General features: G+C 39.8%; 1 protein-coding gene across 15 annotated transcripts in view; it reads right to left on the reverse strand.

Annotated features, from left to right (window-relative positions):
• LRRFIP2 (LRR binding FLII interacting protein 2) overlaps nt 1-23,922 on the reverse strand; it is a 120,978-nt gene that overhangs the window by 7,940 nt on the left and 89,116 nt on the right. For 7 of the 15 annotated variants that reach the window (XM_049715908.1, XM_049715910.1, XM_049715914.1 and 4 more), the window contains 5 exons: nt 18,812-18,904; nt 15,923-16,015; nt 4,830-4,931; nt 4,419-4,551; nt 2,173-2,222 (listed from right to left, as the gene is read on the reverse strand). In XM_049715908.1, the coding sequence (XP_049571865.1) occupies nt 2,173-2,222; nt 4,419-4,551; nt 4,830-4,931; nt 15,923-16,015; nt 18,812-18,904 (471 nt within the window). The remainder of the gene's footprint in view (nt 1-2,172; nt 2,223-4,418; nt 4,552-4,829; nt 4,932-15,922; nt 16,016-18,811; nt 18,905-23,922) is intronic. The other 8 variants (XM_049715912.1, XM_049715915.1, XM_049715921.1 and 5 more) reach the window with 3 other exon arrangements.

Consider the following 23,922-nt stretch of genomic DNA (forward strand, 5'->3'; position numbering starts at 1 on the left):
CATCATTGCCATCTCCCCACTCCTTCGTCACCATTTTAGCTCCTAACTCACATGATCTCCAGGCTACTCCTGCCTTAATTGTTGGCAAATTCAAAATACATCTAAGTGTGATCTCTCCTACAACGGATCTCTAGTTTCTGGAGCAAGGATCTTGCCACGTATCCCACCTTGCCCTCAGCCTCTCACTCCCACCCTCATATACTAGATCTCACCACTAGACAACAGCAGTCCCTACTGAATTCAGTTCCATGTATCTTCTCTCTAACCACTACTCTTGATCTTTCCAGCTCATTCCCTCTGGACCCAACTCCAAAAATCCTTCAACCCCACTGGCACCTATAGTCCACTGTTTCCATCTTCTCTCTGCTGTGCCTTGATATCTTCCTGGATTTCCCTCAAACCTCCTTACCCAGTTTAATCTCCAGGTCCGTCATCATCACTCTCTCGCACAAGCCCTCACCTCCTTTGCCCTATTATGCTCACCTGGTAAAATCTCTCTACCCACTCCATGCCTATATATCTATGCAGCTACATGTGCCTGGAGGAGCACACACAATAAATGCATTCACGCAAAACTCCAAACCACATCACTGAAATCTGAGAACCCTAGGGAGAAAGGAGAGTATGGTACAAGCTGCCAGAGAGGGAAAAACGGGTCATAGACAAAAGATCAAAAATCAAAATGTCCTTGAAATTCTCAATAGCCGTGCAGGAGGCCAGAAGACAACGAAGCAATTTATTAAAAAAAAAAAAAAAAAGTTCTGAAGAACCTAGGGCCAGGATAGGAATAAAGATGCAGATGTAGAGAATGGACTTGAGGACATGGGGAGGGGGAAGGGTAAGCTGGGACGAAGTGAGAGAGTGGCATGGACATATATACACTACCAAATGTAAAACAGATAGCTAGTGGGAAGCAGCCGCATAGCACAGGGAGATCAGCTCAGTGCTTTGTGACCACCTAGAGGGGTGGGATAGGGAGGGTGGGAGGGAGATACAAGAGGGAGGGGATATGGGGACATATGTATATGTATAGCTGATTCACTTTGTTATAAAGCAGAAACTAACACACCATTGTAAAGCAATTACACTCCAATAAAGAAGTTAAAAAAAAAAGAATGAAAATGATTACAATGAGGAATTCTATACCCCCATCAAACTGTTAATCAAGTAAGAGGACCAAATGAAGACATTTCAGTCCTGCAAAGTTAAGAAAAATTTACAGCCCCAAAACTCTTTCCTCAGGAAGCTACTGGGGGATGTACCAGAATAAGAGAATGGACACAGAAGGAGGGAGGCATAAGATGCTGCTCCAGCCTGAAGCACAGGCAAAGGAAACTCTAGATGATGGTGAAAGGTGGTCACGTCTCTGTCCCGGGGGAGCGAGCCTCTAAGTTCACAAGGGGCGAGTCAGATGCACCAAGAACCAAAAGAGATGGAACTGAGGGAATACCTGATGCATCTGAAAACACCAAGAGTGGACTGAAACGACTATTGGAGAGTCTGCAGCTAGATCAGTAACAAATACATAGGAAACCAAGAAAATGACAAGAAAAACCACAATACTAACTTCAGGAGAACTAAGGAGTTGTGAAGGAGATGAATCCTAGAATGTTCCATGGCTCCACTGTGAGCAGTGTTTACAGAGTCCTGATAACGTAAACAGACTGGAATCTCACTGCTCCTTTATTAGGAGGATGTGGGAATGGAAAGTATACATGCGTGTGGTAGGGAGAGGGGATGAAGGAAAGATAAATCCTTACGTCCCATAGAGGGATGTCAACAGAGTAGCCTTAAACAGAACAATCAAGAAGCAACATAAGCATGTTATATAGAAGCATACAAGGGCGGTACACACCACAAGAATCAGCTAAAGGAAGCAAAAGGGATGGTCGGGTCTGGAGGTGGGGAGAGGGCAGGGCAGGGCACTTCTGTCTTCAGAACAGGCTTTTAAAACTATTTGACTCCTTAAACTTCGTGTCCTTTAATTTTTTTTTTAAAGAACAGGAGACAACAAAGATGAATTATCTTTTTATCCTTCAACTCTTACTTGAGTAATGATGTTTGAAACAAGCACATTTCTTTCCTAGTGTACATTTTAGTTGGCTAACATTTTACCATATGATTTAGTCAGTTACAATTAACATCCCCTTCCAATGAGAAGAATACCTTTACCTGTGATAGTAGCTCTTCCTTTTCTCCAGCAAGTTTTCGTAGCCTTACATCTAAAACAAATGAAAAATTTGTAATGTTGTAGTACATAAACAATTTAAAATAATTCTTCAAATTCACAAACGGCAAACATCTGATAAACAGTTCATAGCTCTGAATATCAAGACATGAAGGCTTTAATGGTGAAAGGAAAAGTACTTAATTATTCAACACATATTTCCACACAACTGATATTTATCAGGGCACTAAATACAACATTTGCTCCCAAGAGCAGTGATTTTCCATCTGAAGACAAAATGAAGTACAAAGATCATTTCCTTGTTTCAAGAATTTGCAAGTTTTACCAGTAGATAGACAACTCAAAGCCAAGGGTACTCCCACAGGCTCTTAAGCCCTTAGCAGGAGAAAGCAAACTATGGGAGAAAAGGCAGGGACTAAGAATGGGCCTGAGAGGGGTGCTAGAGCAAAGAAAACAGAGGAACACAATGATGGAAGAAGCAGAGGCCCACAAAGCTAGTTGGGGGAGGGAAGGGGACCAACTCTAAGATGTGTGCCGTCAAGAGCCATCTGAGGGGCTTCCCTGGTGGCGCAGTGGTTGAGAGTCTGCCTGCTAATGCTGGGGACATGGGTTCGAGCCCTGGTCTGGGAGGATACCACATGCCACGGAGCAACTAGGCCCGTGCGCCACAACTACTGAGCCGGCGCGTCTGGAGCCTGTGCTCCGTGGCAGGAGGGGCCGCAATAGTGAGAGGCCCGCACATCGCGATGAAGAGTGGCCCCCGCTTGCCGCAACTAGAGAAAGCCCTCGCACAGAAACGAAGACCCAACAGAGCAAAGATAAATTAACTAATTAATAAACTCCTACCCCCAACATCTTAAAAAGACAAACAAACCAAAAAAAAACCCCAAAAGAGCCATTTGAGGCTTGGTAGCAGGACTGCTAGGGCTTGCTCCTGGCCTGAGGGGAGGGCTGCTTCTTCCCAACATGCATTAAAATAGGCCCCTTGGGGCTTCCCTGGTGGCGCAGTGGTTGAGAGTCCGCCTGCCGATGCAGGGGACACGGGTTCGTGCCCCGGTCCGGGAGGATCCCACATGCCGCGGAGCGCCTGGGCCCGTGAGCCATGGCTGCTGAGCCTGCGTGTCCGGAGCCTGTGCTCCGCAACAGGAGGGGCCACAGCGGTGAGGGGCCCGCGTACCGCCAAAAAAAAAAAAAAAAAAAAAAAGGCCCCTTGGACTGAGGGGACACCTACAGATGAGTTTTTTACAAAAGCACCTGACACCCAGCCAGCACTCCCCACAATCCACCAAGGTCATGGCCAAATGTTTCGGCACCTCCCATCAGGCAGAGAAAACCATCTGAGCTGCCCGTGGCTGTACACTCAGTCTATTCCCCACGGCAGCTCTCACTCACCTCGCCGGCATCCTCTGCTTTATCAAAGTTCTCGACAGTTACACTTCCAGAATTCTGTACGTTAGAGAATGTGCCCTTTAAAACGTTTTTTGGCTGCCCGCCCCCCTTTATATTATATCTATTCTTCTAGGAAACCTACATATATATGAAAATAAGACAAAGAAGAAAAAACGATCATTTTTTAATATAAAAGTGAGCTGATGATACAGTATCTACTTGTGCCATTCTTCTTCTCTAGAATAGGAATCTTAGTGGAGGCAATAGATGGGCATCTGAGTGGTTTCCTGAGACAGGTGTCATTAGGTTCTCAAGGGGTCAAATTTAAGAGGCTTAGCCCTTAAGAGGCTCAGAAGCCCTGCTCTGGAATAACGCTCCTCTGATATCTTCTTGGTCGTCTGTTTGTTGCCTTAAGAAATGCAGTGGCAAAGAGCTACAGAATCCTGGCATGAGTAGCAGGACAGAAAACCAGATGCTCCAGGAAGAAGAAACTTACACGTACTCTGGAAGCTGCCGACCAGCCCACTGGTTCCCCCGGACGGATGTGCTGGATTATCTCTTTGCAGAAGGTTGTATTTAAGTGAAAAAGCAACATGTATACACCCACAGTGCTTCCAACCAGGGGCCTTACAGTTACACTTACTGCCTGTCAATGACCCCAATGCTGGTTTCCCAAGGTCAAGGATGTCTGAAGACAGCGTGCCCAGATTTCTTCCCATTAGGGATCTAGATAAGGCTCAGACAGACCTGGTGTGTTTTTGTTTTCCAAGAGAGGATGTGAACCAGCTGGAAGTCCAAGAGGACAGCATTAATCCAAGTCAATACAGTGGCGGTGTCTTACCCAGTGGCCCTTCTCCTGCCGACTCCAAGACCTGAGCGGCTTCCTGAGACACAACAGTGATGGCTCCGACCACTGGCTCCTGGTGGACGTCGCCGTTGGGAGTGCCGTCGGGGATGATGACTAAGCCATGTTTCTGCAGAGAGGAAGAAACCCACCATCACAAAAAACAGGCACCAGGGAAGGAGGACATGGCAGTGAGGCGACTGACCCTGCGACAACACATGCCTGCCACGGGAACACCTGGTCAGCACTAGCTACACGGAATCTAGCTCTGCAGAGACAGGACTCACACCTACCGAATCTGGGCTGAGGAGTGAACACTGTACTTTGTATTCAGGCTGGAAAGAGGACAGGACGGAAGGAAGGAGGAACAAAGCAGTGAGGGCCTGGCGCGCGGGGGAGCTCACGTACCTCTCCCGTCTCCACTGCTGCCTTCAGCTCGGCCAGCTCCTCTCTGAGCGAGTCCCGCTCACTCCTAAGGCAGCCAATGTATTCTTTCTGTTTCTCTAGGGCCTGGTTTAGACAGGGTAGCAAGAGAAAGAACGGCACAGAAAAAGAGCAAGTGAAAGGTAGCAGAGAAGTACCTAATTCAAATTCAAAAAAGATAAAGGCATAGGAGACAAGGAAGCATTAAAAGCTTTGGAAACAAGCAGTTAGATATGGGAGGAAATACACAGTTATACGGGTATCTATCTCCAGAAGAAAGTTTTAATAGTAAGTGGTTAATCGTGCATAAATTTGGCAAAACATGCTTATCACATCAGGCAAGAAAACAAATCTTTCTTTTTCAGTCATTTAGTAATACTAAAATAAAGTCTTCCTTACAAACCTCCTAAGTACGTTTGTTTGGTAGACCAAAAAACCCACGTTTCATGTTAAACTAAAGTATATTCAAGAATATACCTGATTATTTAAAAAATAAAAATTAGTTCTGGAGGAAAACAACCAGTATACATACAAGGTATTTTAATTAAATACTGGCCGTAGTAATAGTTCTCCAGGAGTATGGTAAAATATTCCTCAGATACCGCTTAATTAAAAATAGCTAATCTCAGGCTTCCCTGGTGGCACAGTGGTTGAGAGTCCGCCTGCCGATGCAGGGGACATGGGTTCGTGCCCCGGTCTGGGAGGATCCCACATGCCGTGGAGCGGCTGGGCCCGTGAGCCATGGCCGCTGAGCCTGCGTGTCCGGAGCCTGTGCTCCGCAACGGGAGAGGCCACAACAGTGAGAGGCCCGTGTACCGCAAAAAAAAAAAAAAAAAAAAAAAAAAAAAGCTAATCTCCCCCCCCCCCCCAAAATTCTCAAGGATCTGTTTTTGTTAATTTAATTAACAAAATAATAACTAAGGGTTATTTGGTTTTCTGATATACCTTCAAAATGTGAAAAACCAAAAAAAAATACTGACAAAATAAATACAGTCCACCTATGGCAGGTAGCAGAATATGGGTTTGGAAACAGGACGTTGAGTCCTGGCACCTATTAACTGACCTATGCCTCAGTTTCCTCACTGGAAAAGGGAATAAATAATAGCAGCATCCTATGGGCACAGGCTGAAAGGAGTACTCAGTGTCAAGCACCCTGCCTGCAGTGTGTAAGATGCAAGCAAGGCTCAGGAAAAGCCAGACTGGGTTCCATTTTTCCCACCATTGCCTACATCTCACACTGTCAGAGCTCAGGACAGTGGTGCAGAAGCAGGAACACACGTTTGGTCAACAATGACATACTGTTACTCTGTGTAATAAAATACCCCATACTTCAGAACCCACCCAGGATAAGCAGTCTGTGCAGGTATCTGACAGCTGCGCTATTTGAAAAAGCCTTTCTCTGCACATTTGTTCCTATATTTAATGTTTTCTACCAGCATTCCCATTAATCTAAGAAGTTAAACTACAACAGGTAACTTTCCTCTTGGTTTACAGAGTTTAGAAGTGGGCTAACTGCTTAGTTACTGACTGCTGAATAGCTGGACAACTTTTTAAATCATTATAATCCTATTTTCCAACCAATAAGTAAATAATGGATGATAGCAACTGTCATTTGTGTAGCTCCAGGTGTTAAATATACATATAATTTCTCTCATATATTTTTAACTTAATTTCTCCCTTATATACCCTGTACTTTCCTTATGCCCATTTCACAGATCAGAAAACTGAGGTTCAGAGAGGCTACGTTTTCACCCAAAGTCACAGTAACTGGTAAAGCCAGAAAATGAATCCAGTTCTTTTTGGTTCCAAAGCCCTTGCGTACTCTTTATCTATCGTCGCCCCATGAAGGCCACAATTATGTTCCCTTATTGTCATCCCAGATAGTACTGGAAAAGTAGTTCACAGGGCAAGTCCTATTCCTTACCTGCCCAAACTGCAACATGAACATCTAACTTCCTTTCAACAATTTACATTCATACTGTGTGTCTACAGTCTATGTGTAAGTTAACAATCTGCGTTTCTAGCACCATAAGGCATTTACTCTACCACTCCAAGCTAATATTAACACTCCATTACATTACTAGCAAGTGTAACATTAGGACAGCAAAGCCCAAGCAATACTCTCCCATCTACTGACAGCCACTCTCATCTCTGCTGCGTTGGCTATTTTGGGTTATGGTATCTGTGTGCATAGTCGTGCCATGCATCACCACACGTAACTGGGTCAGCAACCACTGTCACAACATGCTCTGTAGAAACACCACTGGAGATAAAAGACCCGTTAGGAACAGACCAATTTGAAACCCAGAATTCTAGCAAATGCTAGTACATGCCATTTGTTCCTCTTCCCAATCTAATAGCAGATTTTATCTTTACTTTTGGACTTTTAAATTTCATCTTCCCATAATTATGGATGGGAAAATAAAATACATCCTGCAAATCCTTCCATTTCACCACAAAGTTTGAGGACTACTGAAGTACCTTATAATTGGACCAAATGTATTCACACTGGATCTGAAATCCTCTGTATTACCTGACCATATAATCACTACCCTTGTGTTTGTATTCCATAATTGTTCCTAGAGATTTTTTTTTTTAGGGTAAAAAGTACATGCTTGTGGAGATCTAAGTAATTCTTTACCCCTGACCTAACCTCAAATTCTAGTGTCAAGAAGCCTAAAGGCTGAACTTTTGGACAACAGGTTATAATTACATACAGGCACAAATATCTTTAGTCAGAATGGGAGTGAGCCTTGTTCTGGGCTATAGGGATATACAAGCCCTTCATATGTACTGATTATACGCATGACCACTGGGTGCTCAGAACTACACTGGTGCTAGAGGTACGACCACTAGGATCAATGAAAGAACTAAAGAAAACTGAACTTTAATATGAGAATAATGGCCATGTTCCTTCATGGAGTTACTAAATTTAAATCTTGATAATGAAGCTACTAGAGACAAGTGATATATTAGGTAGTCACAGATCATATTTAAAAATGTGTCTTTTAAAAGTCAAGGGAGGACCACCTCACACACATTAGGATGGCTACTATCAAAAAAAAAAAGAAAGAAAAAAAGAGGAAACAAGCGTTGTCAAGGATGTAGAGAAACTTGAACCCTTGTACAGTGCTGGTGGAAAGATAAAATGGTGCAGCTGCTATGGAACACGGTATGGCTGTTCTTCAAAAAATTAAACATAGAATTACCATATAATATAGCAATTCCCCTCCTGGGTACATACCCAAAAGAAATCACCAAGAGAGTTTTGCAAACTCATGTTCACGGCAGCATTACTCACAACAGTAAAAAGGTGGAAGCAACCAAGCATCCAGATGAACGGATAAACAAAATGTGGTACAAGCATATACTGGAATATTATTCATTCTTAAAAAGGAGGGACTTCTGACACAGGCTACAACATGTCTGAACCCTGAGGATATATGCTAAGTGAAATAAGCTAGTCACAAAAAGACAAATACTGTGTGATTCCACTTTATGAGGTACCAAGAGTGGTCAACTTCATAGAAACGGAAGTGGAAGGGTGGCTGCCAGGGGCTGGAGGAGGGGAAATTGGGGAGTTGTTATTTAATGGGCAGTTTCAGTTCTGCAAGATGCAAAGGTTTCTATGGATGGATGATGGTGAGGTAGCACAATGATGTCAATGGACTTAATACCACCAAACTCTACATTTAAATTTAAATGGTCAATTTTCTGTTATTTTTTTGGACTTTACCACAATTAAAAAAATTTCTTTTAAGTCAAAGGAGGGACAAACTACTGATGCATGAAACAACTTGGATGAATCTTAAGGGGAATTATTCTGAGTGAAAAAAATGTAACTCCAAAGGGCTGCATACTGTATGATCCCATATACAACATTCTTAAGATGACAAAATTATAGCAATGGAGAACAGATTAGCAGTTGCCAGCACCTGGGATGGTGAAGGGGAGGCAGTAGATATGGCTGTAAAAGGGCAACAGGAGGGACCCCTTATGGTGATGAAAAGGTTCTGCATCTTGATTACATCAAGGTCAATACACTTGTTGTACTATAGTTTTACAAGATGTTACATTTTGGGAAAACTGGATAAAGGGCATACAAGATCTCTGTATTATTTCTTACAATTGCATGTGAACCTACAATGACCTCAAACATTTTTAAAAAGTTTAATTTAAAAAAAAAGCCTAGGGCTTCCCTGGTGGCGCAGTGGTTGAGAGTCTGCCTGCCGATGCAGGGGACACGGGTTTGTGCTCTGGTCCGGGAAGATCCCACATGCCGTGGAGCAGCTAGGCCCGTGAGCTGTCGCTGCTGAGCCTGCGTGTCTGGAGAGACACGGGAGAGGCTCCACAACGGGAGAGGCCACAACAGTGAGAGGCCCGCGTACCGCCAAAAAAAAAAAAAAAAAAAAAAAAAAACCAAGTAGATAGCCTCATCCACCAAGGGCAGACAGCAGAAGAGAGAAGAACTACAATCCTGCAGCCTGTGGAACAAAAACCACATTCACAGAAAGGTAGACAAGATGAAAAGGCAGAGGACTATGTATCAGATGAAGGAGCAAGATAAACTCCCAGAAAAACAACTAAATGAAGTGGAGATAGGCAACCTTCCAGAAAAAGAATTCAGAATAATGATAGTGAAGGTGATCCAGGACCTTGGAAAAACAATGGAGGCAAAGATCGAGAAGAGGCAAAAAATGTTTAACAAAGACCTAGAAGAATTAAAGAACAAACAGAGATGAGCAATACAATAACTGAAATGAAAACTACACTAGAAGGAATCAATAGCAGAATAACTGAGGGAGAAGAACGGATAAGTGACCTGGAAGACAGAATGGTGGAATTCACTGCTGCGGAACAGAATAAAGAAAAAAGAATGAAAAGAAATGAAGACAGCCAAAGAGACCTCTGGGACAACATTAAATGCAACAACATTCACATTATAGGGGTCCCAGAAGGAGAAGAGAGAGAGAAAGGACAAGAGAAAATATTTGAGGGGATTATAGTTGAAAACTTCCCTAACATGGGAAAGGAAATAGCCACCCAAGTCCAGGAAGCGCAGAGAGTCCCATACAGGATAAACCCAAGGAGAAACACGCCGAGACACATAGTAATCAAATTGGCAAGAATTAAAGACAAAGAAAAATTATTGAAAGCAGCAAGGGAAAAACGACAAATAACATACAAGGGAACTCCCATAAGGTTAACAGCTGATTTCTCAGCAGAAACTCTACAAGCCAAAAGGGAGTGGCACGATATACTTAAAGTGATCAAAGGGAAGAATCTACAACCAAGATTACTCTACCCAGCAAGGATCTCATTCAGATTCGATGGAGAAATCAAAAGCTTTACAGACAAGCAAAAGCTAAGAGAATTCAGCACCACCAAACCAGCTCTACAACAAATGCTAAAGGAACTTCTCTAAGTGGGAAACACAAGAGAAGAAAAGGACCTACAAAAACAGACCCAAAACAATTAAGGAAATGGTCATAGGAACATACATATTGATAACAACCTTAAATGTGAATGGATTAAATGCTCCAACCAAAAGACACAGGCTTGCTGAATGGATACAAAAACAAGACCCATATATATGCTGTCTACAAGAGACCCATTTCAGACCTAGGGACACATACAGAATGAAAGTGAGGGGATGGAAAAAGATATTCCATGCAAATGGAAATCAAAAGAAAGCTGGAGTAGCAATACTCATATCAGATAAAATAGGCTTTAAAATGAAGAAACAAGGAAGGACACTACCTAATGATCAAGGAATCAATCCAAGAAGAAGATATAACAATTATAAATATATATGCACCCAACATAGGAGCACCTCAATACATAAGGCAACTGCTAACAGCTATAAAAGAGAAAATCAACAGTAACACAATAACAGTGGGGGACTTTAACACCTCACTTACACCAATGGACAGATCATCCAAAATGAAAATAAATAAGGAAACACAAGCTTTAAATGACACAATAGACCAGACAGATTTAATTAATATTTATAAGAATTCCATCCAAAAACAGATTACACATTCTTCTCAAGTGCGCACGGAACATTCTCTAGGATAGATCACATCTTGGGTCACAAATCAAGCCTCAGTAAATTTAAGAAAACTGAAATCATATCAAGCATCTTTTCTGACCACAACGCTATGAGATTAGAAATGAATTACAGGGAAAAAAATGTAAAAAACACAAACACATGGAGGCTAAACAATACGTTACTAAATAACCAAGAGATCACTGAAGAAATCAAAGAGGAAATCAAAAAATACCTAGAGACAAATGACAATGAAAACATGACGATCCAAAACCTATGGGATGCAGCAAAAGCAGTTCTAAGAGGGAAGTTTATAGCTATACAATCCTACCTCAAGAAACAAGAAACATCTCAAATAAACGACCTAACCTTACACCTAAAGCAATTAGAGAAAGAAGAAAAAAACAAAACCCAAAGTTAGCGGAAGGAAAGAAATCATAAAGATCAGAGCAGAAATAAATGAGATAGAAACAAAGAAAACAATAGCAAAGATCAATAAAACTAAAAGCTGGTTCTTTGAGAAGATAAACAAAATTGATAAGCCATTAGCCAGACTCATCAAGAAAAAGAGGGAGAGGACTGAAATTCATAAAATTAGAAATGAAAACGGAGAAGTTACGACACCACAGAAATACGAAGCATCCTAAGAGACTACTACAAGCAACTCTATGCCAATAAAATGGACAACCTGGAAGAAATGGACAAATTCTTAGAAAGGTATAACCTTCCAAGACTGAACCAGGAAGAAATAGAAAATATGAACAGACCAATCACAAGTAATGAAATTGAAACTGTGATTAAAAATCTTCCAACAAACAAAAGTCCAGGACCAGATGGCTTCACAGGTGAATTCTATCAAACATTTAGAGAAGAGCTAACACCCATCCTTCTCAAACTCTTCCAAAAAATCGCAGAGGAAGGAAAACTCCCAAACTCATTCTATGAGGCCACCATCACCGTGATACCAAAACCAGACAAAGATACTACAAAAAAAGAAAATTACAGACCAATATCACTGATGAATATAGATGCAAAAATCCTCAACAAAATACTAGCAAACAGAATCCAACAACACATTAAAAGGATCATACACCATGATCAAGTGGGATTTATCCCAGGGATGCAAGGATTCTTCAATATACACAAATCAATCAATGTGATACATCATATTAACAAACTGAAGAATAAAAACCATATGACCATCTCAATACATGCAGAAAACGTTTTTCACAAAATTCAACACCCATTTATGATAAAAACTCTCCAGAAAGTAGGCATAGAGGGAACCTACCTCAACATAATAAAGGCCATATATGACAAACCCACAGCAAACATCATTCTCAATGGTTAAAAACTGAAACCATTTCCTCTAAGATCAGGAACAAGACAAGGATGTCCACCCTCGCCATCATTATTCAACATAGTTTTGGAAGTCCTAGCCATGGCAATCAGAGAAGATAAAGAAATAAAAGGAATACAAATTGGAAAAGAAGTAAAACTGACACTGTTTGCAGATGATATGAAACACTACATAGAGAATCCTAAAGATGCCACCAGAAAACTATTAGAGCTAATCAATGAATTGGGTAAAGTTGCAGGATACAAAATTAATGCACAGAAATCTCTTGCATTCCTATATACTAATGACGAAAAACCTGAAAGAAATTAAGGAAACACTCCCATTTACCATTGCAACAAAAAGAATAAAATATCTAGGAATAAACCTACCTAGGGAGACAAAAGACCTGTATGCAGAAAACTTTAAGACACTGATGAAAGAAATTAAAGATGATACCAACAGATGGAGAGATAGACCATGTTCTTGGATTGGAAGAATCAATATTGTGAAAATGACTATACTACCCAAAGCAATCTAGAGATTTAATGCAATCCCTATCAAATTATCAATGGCATGTTTTACGGAACTAGAACAAAAAATCTTAAAATTTGTATGGAGACACAAAATAGTGTGTGTCAAATAGTCAAAGCAGTCTTGAGGGAAAAAAATGGAGCTGGAGGAATCAGACTCCCTGACTTCAGACTATACTATAAGCTACAGTAATCAAGACAATATGGTACTGGCACAAACACAGAAATATAGATCAATGGAACAGAAGAGAAAGCCCAGAGATAAACCCACGCACCTATGGTCAACTAATCTATGACAAAGGAGTCAAGGATATACAGTGGAGAAAAGACAGCTTCTTCAATAAGTGGTGCTGGGAAAACTGGACAGATACATGTAAAAGAATGAAATTAGGACACTCCCTAACACCATACACAAAAATAAACTCCAAATGGATTTGAGACCTAAATGTAAGACGAGACACTATAAAACTCTTAGAGGAAAACATAGGAAGAACACTCTTTGACATAAATCACAGCAAGGTCTTTTTTGACCCACCTCCTAGAGTAATGGAAATAAAAACAAACAAATGGGACCTAATGAAACTTCAAAGCTTTTGCACAGCAAAGGAAACCATAAACAAGACAAAAAGACAACCCTCAGAATGGTAGAAAATATTTGCAAACGAATCAACGGACAAAGGATTAATCTCCAAAATATATAAACAGCTCATGAAGCTCAATATTTAAAAAACAAACAACCCAATCCAGAAATGGGCAGAAGACCTAAATAGACATTTCTCCAAAGAAGACATACAGATGGCTAAGAAGCACATGAAAAGCAGCTCAACATCACTAATTATTAGAGAAATGCAAATCAAAACTACAATGAGGTGAGACCTCACACCAGTTAGAATGGGCATCAACAGAAAATCTACAAACAATAAATGCTGGAGAGGGTGTGGAGAAAATGGAAGCCTCTTACACTGCTGGTGGCAATGTAAACTGATACAGCCACTATGGAGAACAGTATGGAGGTTCCTTAAAAAGCTAAAAATAGAATTACCATATGATCCAGCAATCCCACTACTGGGCATATACCCAGAGAAAACCATAATTCAAAAAGACACATGCACCCCAATGTTCAGTGCAGCACTATTGACAATAGCCAGGTCACGGAAGCAACGTAAATGCCCATCAACAGACGAATGAATAAAGATGTGGTACATATATACAATGGAATATTACTCAGCCATAAAAAGGAACAAAATTGGGTCATTTGTAGAGACGTGGATGGATCTAGAGACTGTCATATAGAGTGAAGTAAGTCAGAAAGAGAAAAACAAATATAGTATATTAACACATATATGTGGAACCTAGAAAAATGGTACAGATGAACCAGTTTGCAGGGCAGAATTGAGACACAGATGTAGAAAAGAAACGTATGGACACCAATCGGGGAAAGCAGGGTGGTGGTGGTGGTGGTGTGATGAATTGGGCGATTGGGATTGACATGTATACACTGATGTGTATCAAATTCATGAGTAATAAGAACCTGCTGTATAAAAAAATAAAAAAAATTAAAATAAATGTGACACAGACACTAAGTAATAAGCAAATGCTGTTGGAAAAATGGTGCCAACAACAACAACAAAAGCCAAAAGAACATGTTATTATATGCTACACAGAAAGAAGATACCCACTCATTCACTCAATAATAGCAGGAAAATTTAAAAGTCAAATTATTTATACTGTAACCATCAGTACATCTTTTGGGTAGAAAATAATTTTTGTTTTATTTTGAATAGCTATTGGACTGAGAGATTTGGGGGTTTTCTATGGCTGGTCCAAAATAATCAGTTTAATATGCTAAGATAATTATACAAAATAGAAATCATGGAGCTGCAGATCTGTGCTAAAGAAAATTATGTAAAATCCTAAAAGAAGCCCATTCTAAATAGTGACCAGATTTCACCTTAACTTTACAAACTACCTGCTTTTGCTATACAGTTTTCACATCTCATTTTAAATTTCCCAAGTAAAAAATTTAAATAAAATCAGTAGTTCACAGTCACAATTCAAAACTCTTAACCGAGTTGTTAATTAATACCTCAGAAGGTTTTTCCAGCTTTAGACAGAATTACAGGAACTTGGTATTTTAGCAGCAGAAACTCTAAAAGGTAGCTTTCTTTCTTTAAAACTGCTTGGTCTACCACACTTTAACAAGTAATTTTGTTTCCCAAGTGTCTATTGAGAGGATAGGGTCCTTGGAGGTGTGAAATGACCTGGATACCAGAATGCCCCTAACTATGGAGGGTGTGATCCGGAGGGCTTCACATCCACGCCTGTCCACCACAGGTGCTCTCGGGGATTTTGGCCAGCTTTTCCCTACCCCACCTAACCTCTGGTAGAACGGAGGCTTCCTAACTATGTCTTCAGGCCAAGGGTTTCCTTCTCTCTTTTCCCTCCACGCTGCCCTTCCCTGACAAGTTAAGCCTCTGTGGAACAGAGAGCTCATATGCCATGAGGTGTACGTGGCTGCCAGTCAAAAGGCCACATGGGATGAACTGGCAGGGATTTTTTCAGCTCCAGTGTCCTTGGAATCTACCTGAAGGGCTTAGCAAAAAGGCCCTGAAGACTTTTTCCTTATCTGGGCCCCTGCTTTAGGGAGTTGCAAGGATATGATTAGAGGTGACATCATAGTCTGGCAGCTCCAGCAAATCTTACGTTCCTATCCACTTCCGTAATTAAAATGATTTTAATCTCTTCCTATTTTATTCACCAAAGATTTATGGGATGCTAATAACTTTTCCCCCACCCCCTATCCTTTTGCTTCTTATCCAAATTCTTACAATGTAAGGATATCAAATTACCCACAGAGTTTGAATTAAATGCCTGTGGCTGTTTCTGCATAAAAATCCTGGGGAAATAAAGAACAACTTCCTTAGAAAGTTCCTACTTGTAGGTTTTACAAGCCCAGAGTCAGCTGGAGAGAAGAGTTCTTTCCAGGCATAGGATTAGGTTTTCCCATGGAAGTTTCTGTCTTCTGCTTATTCATATTTCACTCTGTATAAATGCTCTAAAAATAGTCAAAGGACAGAATTTTAGGAATCTCTACGTTAAATTTACATTGGTCTATTCCTCATCAATGAGCTTTGGGCCAATGCCCAATTTGATCTCATACCCTAATGTTTTTATCTTTCCAAAGCAGTGTCTCCTGGAGTTCAAACACCTCTTTTGTCATGGTGTCTACTCTCTGCTGCATACGCTGATTCTCCTGCAGAGGAAGAGGGGAAGAGAAGTAATAAAAGAGCACAAAGAAAAAGGGGACGGGGTTAGAGGGAGGAAAACAGAACAAAAATAAAGCTGATAAAGAAACTTAACAAAAGCAGAAAGTCTGTGATCAACAGGAAAGATGGCATCCAGTGTCTTAGAAGGAAAGATGACATCCAGCGTCTTGGCGCTGTGTCGGTATGACAGCAAGCGAGAGGACTGGGGGCAGCTGCTCCAGCCACAGCTATGAGGCAGCAAGCCAGCTGGGGCTTCTGTGTATACCCAGCTCCACACATGTACTCTTCCTCTCATAAGTGCCTTTCCCCCAAACATGGGACAACTTACACTTTTAGAGAGGGAAATTCAGATTTTCTTATGAACAAATGATCCTTATCACAGACAACAAGCAGTAGTTTTGAACCCTATTTTTTTAAGAAGAACTAAAAAACTACAAGAGGGACATAGCTCAATCATTTTGAATTCCTGTTAGCAGAATCTATGATAGCAAGAACATCATAAATTACACATTTCACATCAGTTTTTAGAAAAACTAGATTTCTAGCATTTAGCAATTCTTAACTCTTCTGACTAGGCTCAATTTATACTCTCTTATATTTAGCAGGTTCTTTTATGCATTATTGGTAAATTATCATCTTCCACTTTCCCTACTCATACATTTCTCATCTACTTTACCACGTGGTTCTCCATTCTAAAGACCAAAAAACATTATTTTGGCAAAGTCAGGATTCTTCAGTTATAAGTAAATGTGCATATTAACATCTGAAGGATGTTAATTCTAAACATAAAAAGTACTTAAGGGCTTCCCTGGTGGCGCAGTGGTTGAGAGTCCGCCTGCCGATGCAGGGGACACGGGTTCGTGCCCCGGTCCGGGAAGATCCCACATGCCGTGGACCGGCTGGGCCTGTGAGCCATGGCCGCTGAGCCTGTGCGTCCGGAGCCTGTGCTCCGCAACGGGAGAGGCCACAACAGTGAGAAGCACGCGTACCGCAAAAAAAAAAAAACAAAAAAACCCTTAAAACTAAGGTTTTTAAAGTTTGTATACCCAGCACCCTGGGCTTTTAAATTGGAAACCATACTGACAAATTGTAAAAATCAAGCATTAAAATAGCTCTTAAATGCAATCAACAAACTAAAAACTAGAACACTTAACCAATTCTAACATAAGTTACTGAATTTGAGAAGCAGCTCCCAAAGTAGTTTTATTATTCTTTGGAAACCATATGGGGAAAAGTACATATTTTAATTAGAAAAAGGAATAACAAGTGGCTGGCATATTGACACACATAAAAAAGAGGACAAAAAGGGAGAAGAATTCACGTCATTTTTAACTGCCAGCAGGATACAGAGTTTGGATAATATGCTTCTTGCCATATATGGAAAAACTAAGGCAATTAACTTCACATGTAATCTGATATTTTCAAAGGGTTCTGTGTTTGCATTTAGAATTCACAAATTCTATCTGCTTTCAGCAGGCTATGTTCAATTCAATTATTCTCAAGAATGACAAAAAAAGTAACACAAATCCACAAAAAGAGTCACTTCTTTTCTTCTATTAAATGGTTTTTAAAGTCATTTATAGGGGGAGAGATTAAGTGAGGCAGGCCCATGGGGGAAGAGAAAAAGAGGGAGGGAAGGGGGGGTGGTTCTGAAGGACGAGGGACAGGGCTGAGTTGACTGTGATGCATGTGGCATCTCCGGGGTTGTCAAGAGCTGGCCTTTCTGGGACTTCCCTGGTGGTCCAGTGGTAAAGAATCCGCCTTCCAATGCAGGGGACATGGGTTCGATCCCTGGTCGGGATACTAAGATCCCACATGCCTGGGGCAACTAAGCCCACGTGCCACAACTACTGAGCCCATGCACCCTGGAGCCCGCGTGCCACACTAGAGAGAGAAAACCTGCGTGCCACAACTAGAGAGAAGCCCACGCGCCATAACAAAGAGCCTGTGTGCCGCAGTGAAGACCTGATGCAGCCAAAAAATAAAAAATAATTAAAAAAATGAAACAAATAGATTATTTTTTTTTTAAAAAAAAGCTGCCTTCCTGATATCACCACGGGATCAACACTAAGTTAACATTAGACGTGCTTGATAACCTCACCAAGAAAGTCAGCATGACCCCTTCCCAACAAACCTCACCCCATATTTATAAAAAATGACAACCTCAAGAGGAAAACCACATTTAAAGAAAAACAGAGATGCATGCAAGCTGGCAGGCACAAAAGGATGATACATGCTTTCAAAGATTTCTTGGAGGCCCACACTCCTCCTTCCCTCCTAGGATATTGCTGTGGCCCTCAGAGCTCCTCCACCCCAGGAACCTGAGTCACAGCCCCGGGCAACCTTCACCTCTTGTCTACTACCAGGCGTCTTGACACAATTTCTTCTTTTCATTTAGCCATCTCAGAAATGCACCTACCTGAGTGACGATCAAACTTCTTATTCCCCAAGAATCATGTCCCCAAATACAGCACTCACTACATTCCAAAGAATCATGGTACTTTTGCCCATTTCCTAAGATATCTTTAGGAAACAATGTGCTTAGGAATAAAAGACAATTATAAAAGCTTCTGCTATTAAAAGGCAAAATATTTATAGGGTTCACAGTATTAATTTTTTAAGCCTGCCTTCATGTTTCACGTTTGTAAGATTTTAGGGTACAGCCAAACGTGAAGAGACAAGTTTGTGGCATTTTAACTCCCTTCCCTCCCAACACACATGCCCTCATCCAATTCAGTGCATTTTTTTCCAAAATTAAGTATTTCCACAGTTCATGTACATACCTCAATAAGCTCATCCCTTTGTCGGAGGCCTTCTTTAAGTTCATCCATCTTATGCTGTAGCACACTACACATATGTTTCTGCCTTTCTAACTCCTGTTATTAAACAAATGATACAGTTAACACAGATCATGGCACATGACAGACTGGAACATCTACAATATACCATTAAGCAGCTAAGTGTTATCTCCAGAAACACACCTGCACTGCCCATGTATTGTTAACTTAGAAAAATTCTGTATTCTTTGGAAAGGCTCAGAAAATTCTCAATTTTCATCTCATACGATTATACATCTAGACAACCCAAACTAATCAATGGCAAAATTACTATGAACAATGAAATGATTTGGTAAAGTAACAGGTTATAAAATTAACATACAAAATTCAATAATCATCACAGATCAAAATAAAACCTAGAGAGAAGATATAATAAACACAATATCAAAAAAATAAAGTAAATACATACATGTAAAATTACAAGATATACCCAAAATCAATATGAGGAAAATTATATAAAACATTCCTGGAAGACAGGGAAGTAGGACTGAACAAAAGGAAAGGCATCTTCTTGGATGAAAAGACTCAGCATCACAAAAATACATGTTATGCCCTAAATTAATCTATACATTTAATGCAGTCCAAATAAAAATACCATCAGGTTTTTTTCTCATCAGAGTAAGACAAGTTGATTATAAAGTTTATTTGGAAGAAAAACAAGAAAAAAAAAGGTAGAAAAACACAAAACGAAAACGAAGAAAGCTAATCTTACTAGATATTAAAACATAAGGCTTATACAATTAAAACAATGTTGTAATGGCTCATGAATACAGACCAATGGAGTAGAATAGAAAATCCATAAATAGACCCAATTACATATACAAGTACATTAAACAACAAAAAAAAAACAAAAAGAGCAGCTAAAATCAATGAGAAAAGATAGACTTTTAAATGAAATGTTGGCATAACTGGATATACACATGGAAAAAGAAAATTGGAACCAAATTTTGTACCATACACCAGAACAAATGCACAGAAGGAAAAGAGAGAGAGAAAGACAGGCAGAGAGAGAGACAGAGAAAGAAGAAAGGAAGTAAGAACATACAGTTACTAGAGAAAAGATGAGTGAACTGCTATAACCAAGGAGCAGGTAAAAATTACCCAAAAATGACTCAAAAATCCACAAGCAAGAAGGGGAAAGGGGTAACAAATAAGACTACATAGAAATGAAAACTTTTGAATGGCAAAAAACACGATAAGCAAGGCAAAAAGACAAATGACTATAAAAAATTTTTACAATTTATATTTACTTTCTTTCCATATAGAGAGCCTCTAAAATTAGAAATAAAAGAGGAAAAAACCCACTATTATGTAGAACAGTAGGCTAAAAAAATGGACAGTTCACAGAGAAACAAATTGCTTTGAATATGAAAAGATGCCCATACTAAGGGAAATGTAAATTAAAACTGTATTTCTCACTGAAACACCAGTAAGAGTCCAAAAACTTGACAATATACTCAGGGAAAAGTAGTGTGGAGAAGGAAACAGACCCTCTCATTTGTGGGAATGCAAAATTGTATAATCCCTACAAAGGAGAATTTGTTACATATAGCAGGATTACCACACCTTTTGACCCGGCAAACTTACTTTTCTGACTCCCATAGACACCAGCAAAAACACAGAAAGACCTATGCAGTACATTCGTCTTTGTAGGACTATTTTTTTTTTTTTTTTTTTTTTTTTTTTTTTTTTGCGGTACGCGGGCCTCTCACTGTTGTGGCCTCTCCCATCGCGGAGCACAGGCTCCGGACGCGCAGGCTCAGCGGCCATGGCTCACGGGCCCAGCCGCTCCGCAGCATGTGGGATCCTCCCGGACCGGGGCACGAACCCCTGTCCCCTGCATCGGCAGGCGGACTCCCAACCACTGCACCACCAGGGAAGCCCTGTAGGACTATTTTTAACAGCAAGAGACTGCAAACAACTCCAACGTCCATTAACAGGGAACTGGTGGAATAAACTATAGTACAATGGAATAAGTGTACAGTTATAAGAAAAGAACGAGGAAGAGCTCTCTATACTACAATCATCAGGTGATGAAACCCAGATGCAGAACAATATAATATGCTAAGAATGGAGGGATACAAATATGTGTGTGTGTGTGTGTGTATATACACACACATATATATACACACACACATACATATTTTTGAATGGCAAAAAAATGTCTTCTTAAGATTCAAAAAAAATGGAAGGATAAACCATTTAATTAAAAAAATTTCCTTAGGCAGTCTACCTGAAAAAGTATTCAGAGTAATGATAGTAAAGATGATCCAAAATCTTGGAAACAGAATGGAGAAAATACAAGAAACGTTTCACAAGGACCTAGAAGAACTAAAGAGCAAACAAACAATGATGAACAACACAATAAGTGAAATTAAAAATTCTCTAGAAGGAATCAATCACAGAATAACTGAGGCAGAAGAACAAATAAGTGACCTGGAAGATAAAACAGTGGAAATAACTACTGCAGAGTGAATAAAGGAAAAAGAATGAAAAGAATTCAGACAGTCTCAGAGACCTCTGGGACAACATTAAATGCACCAACATTTGAATTATAGGGGTCCCAGAAGAAGAAGAGAAAAAGAAAGGGACTGAGAAAATATTTGAACAGATTACAGTTGAAAACTTCCCTAACATGGGAAAGGAAATAGTCAAGTCCAGGAAGCACAGAGAGTCCCATACAGGATAAATCCAAGGAGAAACATGCCAAGACACATATTAATCAAACTATCAAAAATTAAATACAAAGAAAAAATATTGAAAGCAGTAAGGGAAAAGCAACAAATAACATACAAGGGAATCCCCATAAGGCTATCAGCTGATCTTTCAGCAGAAACTGCAAGCCAGAAGGGAGTGGCGGGACATATTTAAAGTGATGAAAGGGAAAAAGCTACAACCAAGATTACTCTACCCAGCAAGGATCTCATTCAGATTTGATGGAGAAATTAAAACCTTTACAGACAAGCAAAAGCTGAGAGAGTTCAGCACCACCAAACCAGCTTTACAACAACTGCTAAAGGAACTTCTCTAGGCAGGAAACACAAGAGGAGTAAAAGACCTACAATAACGAACCCAAAACAATTAAGAAAATGGTAATAGGAACATACATGTCGATAACTACCTTAAATGTAAATGGATTAAATGCTCCAACCAAAAGACATAGACTGGCTGAATGGATACAAAAACAAGACCCATATATATGCTGTCTACAAGAGACCCACTTCAGACCCAGGGACACATACACACTGAAAGTGAGGGGATGGAAAAAGATATTCCATGCAAATGGAAATCAAAAGAAAGCTGGAGTAGCAATTCTCATATTAGACAAAATAGACTTTAAAATAGACTATTACAAGAGACAGAGAAGGACACTACATAATGATCAAGGGATCAATCCAAGAAGAAAATACAATAATTGTAAATATTTATGTACCCAACATAGGAACACCTCAATACATAAGGCAAATGCTAACAGCCATAAAAGGGGAAATCGAGAGTAACACAATCATAGTAGGGGACGTTAACACCCCACTTACACCATTGGACAGATCATCCAAAATGAAAATAAATAAGGAAACACAAGCTTTAAATGATACATTAAACAAGATGGACTTGATATTTATAGACATTCCATCCAAAAACAACAGAATACGCTTTCTTCTCAAGTGCTCATGGAACATTCTCCAGGATAGATCGTATCTTGGGTCATAAATCAAGCCTTGGTAAATTTAAGAAAATTGAAATCATATCAAGTATCTTTTCTGACCACAACGTTATGAGACTAGATATCAATTACAAAAAAAAATATGTAAAAAATACAAACACATGGAGGTTAAACAATACACTACTAAATAACCAAGAGACACTGAAGAAATCAAAAAGGGAATCGAAAAATACCTAGAAACAAATGACAATGAAAACACGATGACCCAAAACCTATGGGATGCAGCAAAAGCAGTTCTAAGAGGGAAGTTTATAGCTATACAAGCCTAGCTCAAGAAACAAGAAACATCTCAAATAAACGACCTAACCTTACACCTAAAGCAATTAGAGAAAGAAGAAAAAACAAAACCCAAAGTTAGTGGAAGGAAAGAGATCATAAAGATCAGAGCAGAAATAAATGAAATAGAAACAAAGAAAACAATAGCAAAGATCAATAAAACTAAAAGCTGGTTCTTTGAGAAGATAAACAAAATTGATAAACCATTAGCCATACTCATCAAGAAAAAGAGGGAGAGGACTCAAATCCATAAAATTAGAAATGAAAAAGGAGAAGTTACGACACCGCAGAAATACAAAGCATCCTAAGAGACTACTACAAGCAATTCAATGCCTATAAAATGGACAACCTGGAAGAAACGGACAAATTCTTAGAAAGGTATAACCTTCCAAGACTGAACCAGGAAGAAATAGAAAATATGAACAGACCAATCACAAGAAATGAAATTGAAACTGTGATTTAAAATCTTCCAACAAACAAAAGTCCAGGACCAGATGGCTTCACAGGTGGATTCTATCAAACATTTAAGAAGAGCTAACACCCATCCTTCTCAAACTCTTCCAAAAAATTGCAGAGGAAGGAAAACTCCCTAACTCATTCTATGAGGCCACCATCACCCTGATACCAAAACCAAATAAAGATACTACTAAAGAAGAAAATTACAGACCAATATCACTGATGAATATAGATGCAAAAATTCTCAACAAAATACTAGCAAACAGAATCCAACAACACATTAAAAGGATCATACACCATGATCAAGTGGGATTTATTCCAGGATGCAAGGATTCTTCAATATACGCAAATCAATCAATGTGATACACCATATTAACAAACTGAAGAATAAAAACCATATGACCATCTCAATAGATGCAGAAAAAGCTTTTGACAAAATTCAACACCCATTTATGATAAAAACTCTCCAGAAAGTGGGCATAGAGGGAACCTACCTCAACATAATAAAGGCCATATATGACAAACCCACAGCAAACATCATTCTCAATGGTGAAAAACTGAAAGCATTTCCTCTAAGATCAGGAACAAAACAAGGATGTCT

This window comes from Orcinus orca, chromosome 10 (genome assembly GCF_937001465.1).
Source record: "Orcinus orca chromosome 10, mOrcOrc1.1, whole genome shotgun sequence".
Classification (NCBI taxonomy): Eukaryota; Metazoa; Chordata; class Mammalia; order Artiodactyla; family Delphinidae; genus Orcinus; species Orcinus orca.